Below are 18,322 nucleotides of genomic sequence, written 5' to 3'. Positions count from 1 at the left end.
CGTTATATATATATAACTATAACTATATATATTGTCGCTAGCAGTACCTAACGCTTCAACGTGTGAATGCTTAACATGATATGGTTAAAGCCATTGCTATCTCCTCATTTGAAAACCCGACCAAAAAGTATTGGCACAAACGTCTGAGTAGTGCGCTACGTGCATTTCGCATAAGTTTATGAGTTTTCTTCTCTCAAGTTTGCCACTTTATATAGTTGCCAATTTAAGAGTTTTTTTCTCGCAAATTTGCCACTTTATAAACTCGCAATTGTACGAGTTTTGTATTGCAAATTTGCTACTTCATAAAGTCGCAAATTTATAAAGTGGCAAATTTGCAAGTTTTTTTCTCGGAATATTGCCCCCGCTGTCTAAAAAAAAGAGTGAAAACATTTCACATTATACCCCACGCTATATTGTTAAAGGTCCTCATTTTCAAGTTAACTTTACCAGCAATCATTATTAAATACATTAATCCCTCATAATAATAAAAAAGTAACTTAAACTTGATTAACTTGGGGGGTGGGGGGGGGTCTGGGGACTCAGAAAACCTTCTTTTCTTTTCATCTCATAAGAAAGGGGAGCAAAAACAAAAGTGTTGCGTTTATATTTTTGTTGAGTATATGATCCTAATACTACCACTTTTCAGGATTGAGGCAATGACGACAGAAATAACATAACATTTCCGTGACATTTTTGTGACATTTCGTTGCATTCTTTTTTTTCATCACGTCTCGTTTTGGGAATACTGTACAGTAGCGCAGTTTTTTGTTTTGTTTTGTATTTATTAACATGATAAGATACTTATAATCAAAATCATAACTGCAAATTCATTGATGATTTTTCAGTATGTTTCATTTTTATTCCACAGGCTGGCGCTGTACTATTTCTACTGATAACTGTCTTAGTCAATATTAAACTCATCTTGGACACAAGAAGAGTTGCTAATGAAGAAGCAGCAGCTGAAGAATATGGTATTTTGCATCTGAACTATGTGTTCTACAATAATACACTATGGTTATGGTGTAACTTTTGAATGTTTTTCTTTTAGGGGATGTGATGCCCAACATGGAGACTCCTCGCAGACCGGCAAATGGGCACAAGGTTCTTGACATTGAGGTGTACTCCAGCCGGTCCAAAGTCTATGTGGCAGTTGATGGCACCACTGTGAGTTATAAAGCACGATGAATAGACTGAGTAATGAAGAACATTCATCCCATATTTACACTGAATAACAGCACTTCGTTTTTATAGTTTTTAACCAACAGTTGACAGTATGTTAATAAATAACAATAAATAAATATGACTTGCTGAGGAGCACAAGATATTTGCTCTGAAACACACCCCTTTACTGTATTTACAACTTATATTAAATGTATAGTTTCATTAACCAAAAGTCCTTTAATCGTTTAAATTATAATATGTTGTCAGAGTGTTTTGTTGATTTTCTGCAGGTGTTGGAGGATGATATGCGGGAACAAGGCAGAGGTATCCATGTGATTGTTCTCAACCAGGCTACAGTAAGCATCTCCGTAATATCTTTATTTTTCGAGACCAGTGTTTTACTTGATTGTTTAGCAGTAAACTGGGGACAAATTATGCATGGGCACCAAAGTCTGTACTTTTTTTGGTACTAACCAAGTACCAATTCATGTGAAATCAAACGTTGTTTTGGTACATCAAAACATCCTTATAAGATGTGACTGTGAGTCGAAGGGTTAGTGATTTTTCATGGCGCCCATGAACGGCAACAGAGCATGCACATTATCGTAATGATGTCACTCTCTCACACAAGTTTTGCCACACACACACTAAAAACTAAAACTGACTTTTACCAGCTGAAAAACACAGTATTCAGAGTTAATTGTAAGCACTCCCTAGTGCAAAATAGTGCAAACAAAAATAATACTGCAGATATTAAATAGAATCAGTACAACTGGCTTTCAGTTTGGTTTTCTATCATTCATTCAAATGACTAATGATGGATTACTTACCGATTCTGTAGTAAAGAAAGCAAGTCTATTAAATTGTATACACCGGATGCAAAGCGAACTATTGCCGTGGTGAAATGTTAAGCCACGTTAGCCATCTAGCAGCAGCTCAAGGTGATGCGGGTGTACAATTTGGACATTTCTGTTACACAGAGCACGAAAGGGGATATAAAGATGTAATCAACTATTGTGATATGATGGTAAGGTCCAATTCTTTATCTTCGGGCAAAATCATACCTTATATTGAATATATCGTCTTTATCGCGCACCCATACAACAAATTAGGGTGACATTTTTCATTCAGGTACGTCTGTAAAAAGTACTTCAAATTATCTGACAGTTTCTTTCTCATCTTTGACAAAAAAAAAATTCTGAGCAAAAACTTCTAAATAGTGCAGCCATCATTCAGAAAATTGAAATCCAGGAAAAACAAAAACGTAATGGAGGTTGATCTAGGTTTTACCCCAATTACGTCATGAACCGGGATTACAGGAATTGCTTTCTGCATCCCCCAAAATAACAATTTTGCAATGGCAATCCCTGGCGCTCGGTGAAAGATGTGATTCGGCAATTGGAACCGATATGGCGGCCTCCATAGACATCTTCCATAAGTTGAAGGGGTTCCTCCAGTAGGTTTTCTATTATTCAGCTAATGGACTAATAGGTCGAAATGAACATGGTGGAGGTAAATATTTCCCTTTTTTATGTTTGTTAGGGTCATGTGATGGCCAAGAGAATTTTTGACACCTACTCACCCCACGAGGATGAAGCCATGATCCTCTTCCTCAACATGGTGACCCGAGGACGAGTTCTTATTTTTACCATTAAGGTAAGTTATCGGTTCTCATTGCCTCAATCAAGTGTCGTTTACAAGCCAAGATTCCAAAGCAAAACTCGTGCAAATAAACTTGAATTAAGCAATTCTTGAACCCGTCAAACTTAAATGTATAGGCAAAAGTATATACCGTAATTGTCAGAGAATAGTATAACCCCCCAAAAATATCCCCCTTAAAAAGCAGTTTTTCTCTAAAATCGAGGAGAAAAGAGTGGGGTTGGAGGGTTATGCATACTGTACACACATGGACAAAGTTGTTGGTACACAAATCTGGCACCTTTTTCTTCCTTGCTTTTTTAACATAACGCTAGAGGTTTCAAACAAGGGAAGAAAACTTCTCTGCATGAAAAAAATAAGTGTCTGAACACAAGAAATCCGAATTCATCAAATTGTTATCCAGTAGAGATGGGCGGGTGAAGCTTCAAGAAGAGTTGAGGCTTTCTTTAAAATTGTGCCAAAACAGATTTGTAGTTTTGGTGCTTCAGTAAAATTAACTTTAGGGACATCTAGTGGCAGAGTTTAGTCAAAGCAGCCTATGTCACCTATGAATCATTTAAGTAAGTTTGAAGCAGTCGCCCACTCTTATCGTTCAACAATAAAAGTAAAAATAAATGATATGATACCGATCAATGTATTATTTACAGTGGACTGTTTGTGATAAAATTTACATAGATGAAGTTCCCATGAAAAAAACCAACACTTTTCATTAATAAAGTAAATACAGTTTATTGGCTATTACTTAAAATGGGTTCCCCACTAGTTTCACCATAATCATTTTTTTTATGCAGACCAGTGTCATCGGTCACGTGATATTAGCAGAGCATTATTTTGAAGCAGTATAATTTAGGAAGGCTCAACCAAGCATCTAGGTTTCAATTTCATTTGACCATCTCTACTGTCCGGATAAAAAAAAATTAAATTGTGGATCCCAGCAAAGCACGGTACCTTATAAAACAGGACTACAGGAAAAAATACTGCTTTTGAAGGTCGATGTTGTGGTGGCCGCATAAAATTCGAGTGCGTGTACTGTACTGTACTGTAAGTGGTGTGGTATTACAAATGAAGTGGCAACTACCGGACATGTTATTTAATTCAACAATCTGTTCATTATTGTGATGTAAAATGGCACTGGATCATAGAGAAGTACTTCTAATATTTTAACTCTCATCTATCTTAATGAGGTAACTAAACAAATTATATTAATTTCTTGCCCACTGTATCATAATGTATTATTTCTGTGCAGGACGAGGGGACGTTCCATCTCAAGGATGCTGCCAAAAACTTGTTAAAAAGTCTGGGCAGCCAGGTGTCTCTCATTCTCAGCTGGAGGGACATGTGGACTCTGGTGGTGAAGAAAGGAGGTAGAGTTTCTTCTCTACACTGTGACTACTATAAAAAATAGAGACGACGAGATAACGTCTGTCTAGGGTTTACATTAGCAGACTTTTTTTAAAAGTCATTTTCATGGATGATTAACCATTGGTTACAATTACGTGCTTTTAATAATCCATTGACTAGCTCAAAGTGATGGACTTTTTGCAGTAATTTTCCACATTTGCATAAAAAATGTCTTGTCATTGCATCCCCAGGCCCACCAAGCTCATGTTGCATGTTTAACACAAAATGTTCACAAACACAATCACAAATTGACAACAAGACTACACACTTGCCATAATAACTATTTACAAATAAATAGGAAGGTTACTTTTTGTAGCGAATGCTTTTGTCTGTCCATGTCCAAAGCAGAAGACATTTTCGGTGTTCAGAGCAAAGGTCAGAGTTTTAATTCCTGTGTGTTGATGTGTTATTAACAGTGCTTGAGATCTGGCTAAAATTTTATCTCCCAATTGACATTTCAGATTGCCATTTCTTTGACATATATTACTGTAAAAGTGGTGCAACGGATCATCATTGATGTGTGGTCGGTTCGGATCAGGCTCCACGGTTCGGATCGCGCATGACCCGCAAATTGGTTGGTGGGGAAAAACAACAACAACAAAGTGCGCATTCACAGTGGACCCCATTCAGACATGTCAAGGAAGCTGAAACATACTTAACGTAACACACCGCTTGCGCTCGGGCTAACTTCGAAATAAAGTTTGCCAAATACATTGACAGCAATGCAAATAGCCTTAGTAGACTTTTACTTTGAAGTTGGCCCGCGTGATGGCTATCTTGACTTCCCTATTAGGCGTTTAGGATTTCTTTATCATAGCTTTGATTGACATTAAGGTAATTGCGACCAACATCAACACAACGCTATCCCAAACTCATATTCAATTGCTAATTTGGGATGCTAAGAAACCACAAATTAATTATGCCATCATTGTATGATACGGCAGAAGTCTCTGACAAAAGTGACAGCTAGCTGTTAGCATTACCTACGAGTGACTGGCTGGTAACTGTAAATTAGTTTGACAGCTGGTACCTGGCTTACTTTAAACCTTTTTCAATATTATGGACCAAGGCTACTTTTAAAGAAAGGGAATGTGCCTTAACTCATTCATTCCCAACCATTTTCACACAAAAAATCCCCTTCGCTCCTGGCTGTTTTGACTGATTTTGCAAGGCCTACAGAATATTGTGTTCTATTGCTATAAAAACACGAAACCTTCCAAAAGAAAGATTAAAGTCTGTTCTTTCATCAGGAAAAAAAAGTATATTTCTACCTGTTTCTGTTTTGCAGCAATTAGTATTAGAATATAGCTAAGTTGAATCATTATTCATTAATCTATTTAGAATTCTGAGTAATTGAGGGGTTTTCAACATGGTCCTGGTTCATTTCCTATGCTCTGCTTCCACCTGCTGGCCATTTGTGTTATAACTACCATTTCTTCAACCGTTTGTTGCAGTTGAGGCTGCATCAAAGCCTTCTGTACGCGCTAGCATAAAAATAAAAAATTAACATATAAATACGTCTTTGGGACACTTACAACATATATATATATATATATATATATATATATATATATATATATATATATATATATATATATATAAAAGAGGTGTCAATCGATTAATTTTTTAATCGTAATTAATCGCATGACTTCAATAATTAACTCACAATTAATCGCATATTAATCGCACATTTTATATCTCAATTTATATCTTTATTTACAATTAAATGTCCAACATTTTTTTTCAAATTTTTCATACTTTTGTTAACATAAAAGTTTTGAAGTCATGCAATTAATTACAATAAAAAATCGTATTCGCTCTTTTAAAATGAATGAATGAATTAATTATTTATCGTAGTTTAATTGCATGACTTCACTAGTTAACTCACGATTAATCACAAATTTGATATCTGTTCTAAATGAAAAAAATTATAGGTTTTCATACTCTTGTTAACAAAAGTGGAAAAAGGATAATAAAAATAGTTCAAATACATTTTTGACGTCTATTGCAGTCAATGGCAGTGAATGAGTTGAGAGCTATCTCTTTTTTTTTTTTTAACATGAATTAACTTGCGAACTTCTGCACATTTTAAAAATGGTAAAATACATCTTGACGCCAGTCCCCACAAATATATGCATTATTATTTAATTTATTACTGCTAAATTGTGTTATAGTGACTCCTTTGAACAACGTTGAATGTTTTTATTTTGTTAAATTCTCGGATGCACATTGTATAGTGACGCTCATGCTTTACTGCAACTAAGCAGAAGATGATATTGATGTTACACTTAACGAGCAATTTTCTGGAGCTGCTGAATAAAATACGCCTCACATCAAAAGATCAAGTGGCTTGGAGTCACTCCAAGTGACAACACGGCATCCATTTGGCTCTTGGCTCGCAGAAGGGTTGAGAGTGAACAACTCATGGAGAACTGTAGCGACCTAGCTCTCTGCTAATCCCTCACACCAGCGCTTACCGAGTGCGTTTTGTCAAAGCAGCGAAGGTGGAAGTGCTACACAGTCCAAAGGCTCCTCCACTAGAACATTCTGCCCCTTAAGCACTGTGCAATTGTGTATTGCTCTTCATTTATTTTATAAAACACTTTTGCCTATTAAAAGAAAAACATTCAACTCAAAATGTCAAACATAGCTGTTTAGATTTTAGGAACATAACTTTAAGACCTTAGTACCTTGTTATTTTACACATGGACATGTATAAAATAAGAATGTTTCTGCCTCGTATTGCACTTAAAGTTCTACTCCTAAATCCTACAGCGCTATAATAGACATTTTGGATTGAATTGATTGTTTTGTTTTGTTTTTAATGGAAAAAAGCGTTTTACAAAATAAATGAAGACATTAAATCCAAAACGGCTATATTGGACATTTTGAATTGATTCTTTTTAGTTTAATGGGGAAAAGCATTTTACAAAGTAAATGACAAAATACGATTTGTCCTTATTTTTTTATTTTTTTTATTTTTACAGATCCAAAAAACTTTCCGAACCGTGACTTTTGTGATCCGTTGCACCACTAAAATGCCAAACAATTGAACAACAGAATTGGTAATTAAGATTGAATTTAAAAAATCAACTGTTCTGCGGGTGAAAAATGCAGAGAGCCACCTTTACGTCTTCATGAAATTGTCTTATTATAGTGAATACAAGTATAGTGTTAGAGTATAGAATATATTTGTATTCTACTCTTTGCGTGTTCAATTAACTGAATGGTGAGATTCTGGTGAAGAAGTCCCTTTGCAAAGGTAATTAGTCAGAAGCTTCTGATCACACAAATGAAGTCACCCAAACAGTGTTCTGTTCAAAAGTGTGCCCCTCCTTCTCCTGCACACCGTTTTTATTGCAAATCAGTGAATACAAGAAAATCCCCCTCTCCTTAGTCTGCAAGTTCCCATAGGTATAAATCAGATTAGAGAAAAACAATAATAAATCAGCCTGTCTCTTCCGACCGACTGAGACCGGTACCAGGCTACACTCCCTTTTCTTCTCAGGCGAGAGAGACAGATAAGAATACAATAGACAATTCTATTCATTGAGCTACACAGCTATAACTAAATCCAAAACGGCTAAAATATAAATTGAAACTGAAAAACAATGTTAATAATTCAACAATAGTTATTTACTTGTACAAAATAAGATGTAAATGAATAGTACACTCTTTTTTTTTTTTGAATTGTTTAATTCCCAAAGAGTACACTGAAATTGAAAAAGTTTATGTTAAAACTCATGATGCTAGACATTTTTGTTTTGTGTCTTGATTAACAAACATTTTGGTTTCTAGGTCAAGTATATGGTGAAAAACATTCAAAATCTCCTGCACTTTCCACCTGGGGAGATCCCGTTCTTCTTAAAACGGAAGTGCAGCTCACTGCCTCTGAAGGTAATTCAAAACATTTGAACATTGTCATTAAGGACTGGAGCATATTTTTTTAACTAAACTAAACCCTTTTTTGTGAATTTATGACTCTGGTTTGATATGCACAGTCGGTCCTTGTACAATACAGAAGATAATGCCGAGGTAGGGTGTTGAATTCCAATGTCGACTAGCCAATGGGGTATATGCTACGGAGGAGGCGGGACTTCCGACTTCCTGGTTTTCACACATCAGCTTTGTCCCAGTTCTTGCGCTTCCGCCGTTGTGCCCCTCGGTTGCGCATTCCCGTCGATGGGTGGGAGTGTGTAGTGTGTTTGTCTCAGTTGTCCCAAGCATTTCAGAGAGTTGAGACGCCCAACAGCCGCGCTCCCGCCCATCGGTACAGAGATGGGGGGTGCGAGTGTTGGAACGCGGCCATCAATGGCCAGAAACTACGCTGGTGTGAAACCAGTAAGTCAGAAGTCCGTGGCATCTACCCCATAGCATACAAAGTTTAACGTGCCCTTAAACACTGGTCTCAAGCGACCAGCGATCCAGTCTTGCACTGTTGAAAAATGGCATGATTGAGAGAGGAATAACAATTTATTTCAAATAAATTTTGAAGGCAAGTTTGCATCTTTGTTTACAGACACTTGTAATTGTCTGTGCTGTGAAAGTGGACCTTGCTTTTTGGATCGCTTAAGGCCTAGGTATTTCCATTCGAACGAATGGCATTAGGTGTTAATTGTGATCATTCTGCAAGCGTGAGTTTGATCCCTGTGTACCACCGCAGTAACATTGTGTTAACGTTCGGCTTTTTAAAAACATTGAAACGCCTTTCATACTTCAACATATAATTTAAGAAGTGCAAGTGTAAAAAAGTGCTGTAAATAAAACATAAAAGACAGTGATTCAAATAATGATATAATCATCCAACCATCCATTATCTGTACTGCTTATCCTCAGGAGGGCCGTGGGTGTGCTAAGGGCCTGTCCCAGCTGACTTTGGGCAACAATGCAATCAGAAATAACTAAATCTATCAATATTAATATATTTACAGGGCCCCAACTGCCCTAGAGAAAATCCACCTGCCGCCACTGCTCATGAATCTTAAGATAATCAGTTTATGCTTATTATAAAAATCCAGAGAGGGTCATTCAACTTAAATTTCCTGCTTGTGATTGTCCCTTCAGAGGCAGAGTGCCACTGGGCAGACACAGAATGGAACAGGCGCAGGAAGCTCTTCTGCAGCAAAGTGGAAGGATATGGCAGCATCTGCAGCTGCAAAGACCCAGCACCCATTGAATTCAACCCAGAACCTGTAAGACACAACCATAAAATTTAGTTATTTCATTTATACGGGGTTCCTACACAAGCATGCAATGTATGGACTGTTATTTAATAAATGACCAGGTATGGAAAATATTAATTATTGTATGGGGAAAAAAATATTCATGGTTATTCATGTTAAAATATTAATGAATACATTTTCTGTGTTCAGAGTAAGGCTAAACGATTTTAGGAAAAAAAAAAAAAATTCTGACAAATGTTGGGATTTCAATTAGGGTTAACTACTGTGCTAAATGACGAATTCACTCGATTTTGATAAATCACAGGGTCGATGTCCGCGCGTTTCACGACTGCTGTGGGGCTGATCTGATTAAAGGAGGGGAGCATGTAAACGGCAGATAGGAATAGATCACGTCACATGTTAACAGCTGACCACGAGGGGGTGGGTGATATAGCTTAAAAATTATATCACGCTATTTCAAAGACATTTGCGGTGATATTTTTGACGATATTGGTAATAATTACTGAACAATATACCGGTATTTGTGATTGGTGCTTCAGAATAATAGCATTTTTATTGCACACAATACTTAAGCGATCTTTTTTTCCTAATTGAAATGCAAAAAAAGTGCAAATATAGTGCAACTGTATAAGTGACACAGCTTGAAATGGGGGGAAGAAATGGTCAAGTTGTGCTCTTCCAAATTGAATGAATCAAGAAAGTCCATTATTTTCTCCTGTGTGATTGATCCTTATCTCCTAGATGCAAAAAACTTCACCCATGATTTGGTAGCAGCCACTTTGTGGCGTCATTCTTTCGCATTTGCATTCATCGCAGGCAAATGTTTTGTTGGAAAAAGTTTTTTCCTTGCGATTGTTTAGACAGTATTTTGCTGTGACCGGCAACTCTCCTACGAGCGTTATTTTGCCATGAATGTCTCTGATAGGTTAATCAGAGTAGTGAGAAATTCTTGGCCTACCATTGAATACCGTGATTGCTTGTAGACATTTACAAATTACAAGTGGTTATGAATAACACAAATGTGCATGTTTTAGGCTGCTAGGTGGTCACAACATGCACACCATCTCATTGAGACTGACACACCTCACGAGCACTTTTAGTTTAGCAGTTAGCATTGCAAAGTCACGTCAACTAGATGGCGAGTTGCCGATCACGCCAAAATAACCACTGCGGCGTGGATTGTTTATCTTGGCCAAACAATACATGACCACTTCAGTATTATCCACCACCAACCACTGTCTGCTTTGTTTTTTGTCATAAGGAGTGTGTCTAATAACGAGGGCTGCAGCAATGCTTAGTTGGAACTTTTGTTCACTTATACGCTGAACAACATGAGCCGTTTTCATGTCCTCCTCATGTGTCTTTAGCCTGCACATATTCGGCAGCGTGTTAAAGCTCTAGTTTGTGTGTTCTCGTTTTCATGCATAATTTGCAAATGATTGTATTTTGCATCATACCTGACCTTGTATAACCAAACTACCTCCACACAACAAAATTAGCTCCCACTTTAGGCTGAAGACGCGGCAGAACTGGCTGCTCTCATGCTCCGACATTATGCAGCAGCAAACGACACATGTACGTCCAAATGGACACGATGATGACGTATGATGTTTCGGATTACGTCATCACATACATACAGTGTCAATTTCGCGATGTTTCAAATTTTTATCACCCCCCAAAAAATTACATAATATCGTAGAAGGTATGATATGGAACACCCCTAGTGACCACAGACCTTCATTCGGTATGATTTTAATCAGATTAATTAAAAATGTTCCATGTAAAGCCCAGCTAAATCTTTAGTTTTCAATACAGACAGTTTATGGCTATCAATTGTCAATCAATTTGAGTGCCAATTGTGTTTTTATTTTCCTTTATTAATAGGGGTACCCAAAAATTTTGCCCATGAGCCCCTCTTTTTTTGTGGACATAGCAGTTCAATTGGGCATACAATATTTCATATCATTGTAGTGTCCCGTTCTAAATATGTATAATGACCCAAACATTTACTGCCTGTAAATGTAGTCAATATGCTGCGTGACCTGTGTCGTCGTGCTCTTTTTTTTTTTTCCCGCTGGGGAGGAGGAGAGCGGGGGCAGGAGGATCGTCGATTCTCTCTTTGATTTCGAGGCTCGAGATTGTTACGTAATTTGTTATAAAATCGAAATCGTACCACCCGTAGTGTTTTAACAATTTATATTAAACTATAAGTTGAAAAACTAACTCATAAATTACTGAAGTCCTTCATTTTAATGACTGATTTACAGAGGTCATCATCTGTTATCCTGATAAAACTACAGTATCTAAAAACCGATGTGGTGCTCTGAAAGGCGAACTCAAGATTAATTTAAATATTAAACTTGAGTCTCCTCCAATTAATGAATCAATCAATTATTAAATTTAATAATTTTATATTATATAATTATAATAGTTACGCTACACACACATGAATTCAAAACACGTGTATCATATAGACAGTTCTTCAATGCTTAGCAATAAACATTAAAACTACTGTAGCGATTATTTGGGTTGCCGTAATGGCTTATGAGAAATTTAGACGGTACTGAGGGGAGTTGTAATTTCCTCAGCAACCTCTGAAGCACCACGTTGACTTTGCTTGTTTGTTGGAGCAAAATAAACGTAAAAAATCCTATTATCAATTATTCATAATCTGAAGTGGCTACTTTAGTTAATCATGGAGTTCTTTGCTTTCATAAGAGAATTACTAATCCACTCAGTAAACACAAATGATTCTGCAAAAATTTAATTTCTAGACAACAAATTTATTTAGTAAACACACACATATATCAGTCACAGCCTAACCTATTAATGAAACGGAATAAAAATGTGAATCAAAGATAAAAAGAAAACATGCAACCTAAGTAACTAAGATAAAAAGGGAATGAAAAAGGTAGATGGGGGGTAAAGATGGAAGCGTTTGACCTGTCAATTATTTTATGTTTGAATAAAAGCGTTGCACCAGTAGTATATGGTCAGATTGCAATGACAGCGTACTCACGGACTGGTTCAGTCACACGCAAGAAAGAGACTCTCGAGCGTTGATCCTCAGTTGAAGAAACCTCTGTTGGAGGCAAACTGGGCGGTCGGCGTGCGTGCGCAGCTGGAATGCTGCCCGGGAGTCTCTGGCTGCTGGCGAGGTGCACACGCGGCATGGAGGCCGCGGCAGGTCCTTGGCTGGCGCACGTCCATGTTGGTAGTGATGTGCTTGCGCGGTTGAGAGGCCGCTGTCAGTTGGTGTGGGCGCTGCGGGGCGGCTCGGGTTCACGGCTGGACAGACACGCGCGCCTTGGGGATGCGCAGGGTGGTTGCGAGTCCTTGCTTAATGCGTGCTTTGGGAGCGCGTGGTGGCTCAAGTCCGGGGCTCAAAAAAAAGAAGCCGCGTGGTCAACCTCAGCGACCACGTTTCTAGTGATGATCAGGAAAAGTTCATGGGGCCAGACGTAAGGTGAAGAGCAGGCGGGGAATTGCGCAGGAAGTTAAGAGAGAGTCCTTGAGCAGTTCATAGGGCAAAGGAGAGGGAAAGAGTTGCAGGAAAGAGAGCGAGATTCCTTCGCGCGCTGGCTTTTAAACTGTGTCCCAGGGGGCCAGCAGTTTGGAGTTTGGTCCCACCTCTTCCGTGCGCTTGAAGCAGATTTGGTCGACTGAGACCAAGCTTTTGGGATAGTATTTGATAATTTTTTATCAGAATTGACAAGCCAGATGCTTCATTTATCATTCTGAACACATTTCAAACATTCCCGCGATCATAAAGTTATTGAATCCGCTAAGCTTACTAATTAGCTAAACTTAGGTGGCTACAGAAATTACATACATCATTCATTTGAGATAGACATACAAGGTTGTGTACAAAGATAAACAACAGGAGTCACTTGATGTCAGTCCAGTACATAGAGTCCGTGTATGTCCCGAATTATGTAGACGTCAGATTAATTAGGAGCGGCAGGATTCTTGAGGATAACCGATAGTGACCGCTGGAGGGTACTGTTGTACCATATAACTTCCAAGAGGGCATTGTTTCCCAAAAAACACATGGCTAATTCCTGTGGATAGACCAGACCATAAAAGATGGTCTGGGGACTGCTTATCAGACAGGCTTTCAGGTTTGTCGGAGCTGTAATATGCGTTTCCTGAGGGGTTATAAACGAAATCCAGTTCCTGCTGGAGGGAAACTCAAAGAGTCCTTATTGAACTGAAAACACAGAGTTAAGACACGCACACACATTCCCCAGGGGGAAATGTTTAAAAAGGCAAATAAAATGGAAAAATTGAGGGTGATGGGCAATATTCGTTACACTACACACAATGCATGTCCGGGTGACAGATTGGAAGGAATGTCCTTCCACTGTTGGTCACTTGGAGGTGCTTTTGACGTGCATAATGCAAGTTCCCTTATAGATGGTTGGTAAAACTAGTGCCAGCAAGTCGGCTAAAAGAGGTGAAACCGAGGCTGGCTTAGTTTGTAAGTGTTAATCAACCTCATGGTCTCTTCGTGGATTAGAAGGGCGAAAGATCAGGGTTTATACTGATATGTTGTAAGGGTTATGTTACCGTGAAGTGGGGGCGAACCTGTCTAATGGAAACTCAGGTCTTCTTGACTGGGCAGGATAATAACTAAGTGGTCTGGAGCGTTCTTGCTTGGACAATCACATGGGATCCTTATCAGCAATGGAGAAAGGGTCCGTGTGGGGCAGCGGAATGAAATGTGAAATGGTTTTGTGAAAGAGGGTGGGGGACATGGGGGGTGCACAGCCAATAGCTCCGACAACAGATTGTACAGTTCCCTTAATCTTTGAACATTCTTTGTGAATTATTTAAAGTACAAACCCTACATGTTCTTGTTTTAAACAAATCAAACTTAGACACGGTTACTTACCGGTACTTCCATTTTTCTTCCTTCTAGCTGCCCAATAATAGCGTCTTCAATGTCCCTGTTGCTGTCATTGCAGGAAACAGACCTAACTACCTCTATCGGTAAGAACTCAGGATTTAAGAGATTAAAATGGTAGGAAACTTGGTCAAAAATAATTCAGAATTCCTGGTTATTGTTTAAAAAAAATCTGTTTTGTAATCCAACCATAATCATAAAAGGCAATTGCTGTCATTCCTAACTATATAATATAACTATTTGCCATCTGCTTTCAGGATGCTTAGGTCGCTTCTTTCAGCTCATGGTGTTAACCCACAGATGGTCACAGTCTTCATTGATGGGTATTATGAGGTACTGTATCTGGCTTTTGTTTTGTCCTTTTTTCCCTTCACTTAAAAAACTCTATTTTCTTCAACAAAGAATTGCATTTTGTGTTTATTTGAATATTGGATTTTGATTTTGGCTGAAAATTTACACTTAACAAAATTATAAACAATTTTGTGTTTGCTCCCATGTTTTATGAGATGAATTCAAAGATCTAAAACTTTTTCCACATAAATAATATCACAATTTCTCTCAAATATTGTTCACGGACCAGTCTAAATCTGTGATTCTTTGAGAGATATTCCATCCCACCTCATAGGTGTGCCATATCAAGATGCTGATACTATAAATACATATATAGATATATACAGTGCTGCTCAAAAGTTTGTGAAACCTGCAGGCATGGTCAGATTTTTTATATAACATTTTAAAATAATCTTATTAAATGTTTAGTCATACCCCAATCTACAATGCTGACATTAAAAAGAATGGACTTGAAAAAAATAATGATAATATTGTCATTCCTTATTAAGCAAAATTTGTTGATTTAAGAAAAACTCAGATTTCATGGGTGCAAAAGTATGTGAACCTCTCACTTAATAAGACATTGCACCTCCTTTTGCAATGATAACTTCATCCAAACAATTTCTTTAGTGACTTAATAATAATAATAATGCATCAGATATATATATACACACATATATATACACACACGTACATATACACACACACACACACACACACACACACACACACACCCCCACACACACACACACACACACCCACACACACACACACACACCCATATATATTTATTTATTTTTGCATGATATATATATATATATATAGACCACCACCAAACATTCACACCTTCCATACACCAGTGTGATCAGCACTGGAGGCAATGTATGTGAAGTGCCTTGCCCAAAGACACAACAATATATGACTTGGGGAGAGCGGGGCTCAAACAGCTGAACTTCTGGTTACTGAACGACCGTCTCTACACCCTGAGCTACGGCCGCCACACTTATCAGTCTTTCCCATCTACTCGTGAAATCTTTTTTATGTCCTAATCCTGCATTAAATGTTTCCACAACTTAATCCTGAACCTGCCTGGTGTCTTCCTTTGTTTTTGATGCTGTTTGTTCCCCAATATTCTTTTACCAGACCTCTGAGACCATCAGACCAGGTGCATTTATACTGAGACTGAGCAGTATAGAAAATAGACGGATAATCCAATTACTTTGTTTATTTATTTATTTTTGCATGATTTAGGAGCCTATGGATGTGGTGGCACTGTTTGGACTGAAGGGAGTTCAGCATACACCAATCAGCATCAAGAATGCCAGAGTATCACAGGTAAACACTCAACATTCATTTCTCAACCTATCTAGCAAGACACAATCACAGACTGAAATTACTTGCCATTAAATTTAATAAATACTTAAAAGGAACCCAGACTGTAATGGCAAGTTTGCGCTATACTATTTATTAGGTTGTTATTGTTACTAACATAAGTATGAGATTCATTTTTCAAAAAACATTTCCAGTTTAATACATTTTGTAGAAACTTTATTTGGACGTACGGCGCCATTGTTATTTACGTCGCAAAGCATTCAGTGCGTAGTGACGTAGAATGGCGGCAGGCTCTCTGCAGAGAAATGTGAAACACCTATCAAGAAAGCAAGGTAAGTCTCCACAGCGTTTCTAAAGGGACGATCAAAACTCTTGAATGCATCTAGTAAATGATGAGAGCACGGCGTGGGGGAGGGTGACTCTCCCGATCACATGTTGTTTCTTTAGGAACGCTACGAGGCTTACCTTGCTTTCTTTATTGGCATTTCACATTGCTCGGCAGAGAGCCAGCCGCCATTCTACGTCACTACGCACTGACTGTGTTGCGGTGCAAATAACAATGGCGATGTATGTCCAAATAAAGTTTCTACAAAATGTATTAAACTGGAAATAATTTTTGAAAAATGAATCTCATAGTTATGTTGGTAACAACTAAATAAATAATATAGAGCAAACTTGTCATTACAGTCGGGGTTCCGTTTAAGAAGTATAGGTAAGGTAACTTTATTTATATAGCACATTTCATACACAAGTTAACTCAATGTGCTTTACATGATTAGTACAACATTTAAAAACAAAGAGCTTAAAGGACCACTCCTGCCGTGATGGCCCATTTTTCACTGTCTTTATGTATTTCATCAGGAAATTCCATTGGCATGCATTTCCAATTTCATTCATTTGTTTTAGAGAAATTAGTAGATAACTAACTTAGAAAGAAACACCCAGTTTTAATAGCCATTACAGCCCCGCCCACCCTTCCTCTTCCCATTCCTTGGTACACATCACTTCGGGCGACCGGACATAATTGTATGTACACAATTGTTGTACATGTATATTGCTAATAATGTCCAAAACAGCGATCAATTGGCACTAATATTTAAGTGGACATTTCTACTTATTGCCACTTCAACCTCTGAAGACTTTATTAGCTTTGCCATGTCTAATTTTCCAGACAGTTTGAAAGCCGATAGTTTCTTTTCGAAGTGGCTATAGCGAGCCAGCGCCGCACTGCCTCACCGAGCTGCATTGGCCCCGGCCGGCCTCTATGGTTGCATTAGCGGCCGATTCGGAGCTCCAGTGGCTTGCCTGATCAGTTACCAGTGGCGCGAGTGACGTCTGGGACTTCGGAGCTCCTTGTCTTGACACTAAGAAGCTGTTTTCATCCTGCAAACCTCGTCTGTTAGCGGCCAAACTGCTGCTTTATAGATCTGTGTGCTTAAGCTGTAGCTAGCCTGGCTGCTGTGTGTAGCAAACGGGATCAAATTTGGTCCCTTGGAACGATAAGGGGTTTTAATGTTGTCTGCTCCGAGTCCAACAAAACTTGCGTCAATGTTTAAAAACGGAGACCGGAGAATGCTGGATCTTTAGCCAATGTGGCTAAACAGTATAAAAATCTCTTAGCCACATTTGAGTGTAGCTAGCCACGACATTACATGTTTATGTGGCGACAGTGCCGCCTATTTTGCTGCTGTCTCACTACGTGCAACACTCATGTATGCACACAGCAGAACCATTATAGCCCAACTAACAAACACACAACACTTCTGGGAAGATGGATTTTTGGGGTGTGTGTGTGTCTGTGATGTTTTTCTATCTTTGTGTACATTACCCGGTCCGCGATCCGGTCCGACGTAAGACTTTTTTTCCCCATGTGAGCGAGCCCAGGGGGTCATTCAAAGTTGTTTTACGTGACTCGTGGGGGCAATATAGGTCTGTTTTGGTGCAGAATCTGGCACAATATTTGCGTTTCAATCCTTCCTCAGGTCACTAATGCTCGGTAGCAGCATGGCTTGTTAATGTTGCTAATGCTCGCTAGCATCAGCAATGCATGCTGCTACCGGCAAATGTAAACAATGGTGTCATTGGCCTTGAAGCTTGTTGATTGTACTGTAAACAATCGTGTGCGTCACTAGCCGCATCGAGGATTGTGCGATAACTGTATGTGTGTATGTATGTGTGTATGTATATACTTACGTATGTATGTATATACTTACGTATGTATGTATATACTTACGTATGTATGTATGTATGTATATACTTACGTATGTATGTATGTATGTCTATACTTACGTATGTATGTATGTATGTATATACTTACGTATATGTATATACTTACGTATGTATGTATATA

General features: G+C 38.3%; 1 protein-coding gene across 1 annotated transcript in view; it reads left to right on the top strand.

The window, feature by feature from the left end:
- pomgnt1 (protein O-linked mannose N-acetylglucosaminyltransferase 1 (beta 1,2-)) overlaps positions 1–18,322 on the top strand; it is a 50,465-nt gene that overhangs the window by 4,557 nt on the left and 27,586 nt on the right. The window contains exons 3-12 of the mRNA XM_086088815.1: positions 869–971; positions 1,049–1,164; positions 1,452–1,517; positions 2,704–2,817; positions 4,067–4,184; positions 8,020–8,118; positions 9,286–9,413; positions 14,326–14,396; positions 14,568–14,643; positions 15,892–15,975. Of these exons, the coding sequence (XP_085944941.1) occupies positions 869–971; positions 1,049–1,164; positions 1,452–1,517; positions 2,704–2,817; positions 4,067–4,184; positions 8,020–8,118; positions 9,286–9,413; positions 14,326–14,396; positions 14,568–14,643; positions 15,892–15,975 (975 nt within the window). The remainder of the gene's footprint in view (positions 1–868; positions 972–1,048; positions 1,165–1,451; positions 1,518–2,703; positions 2,818–4,066; positions 4,185–8,019; positions 8,119–9,285; positions 9,414–14,325; positions 14,397–14,567; positions 14,644–15,891; positions 15,976–18,322) is intronic.

This window comes from Leptonotus elevatus, chromosome 11 (assembly GCF_054856555.1).
Source record: "Leptonotus elevatus isolate MCC_2025b chromosome 11, RoL_Lele_1.0, whole genome shotgun sequence".
In the NCBI taxonomy this organism is placed as follows: domain Eukaryota; kingdom Metazoa; phylum Chordata; class Actinopteri; order Syngnathiformes; family Syngnathidae; genus Leptonotus; species Leptonotus elevatus.
This window is presented reverse-complemented; position numbering and strand designations above follow the sequence as displayed.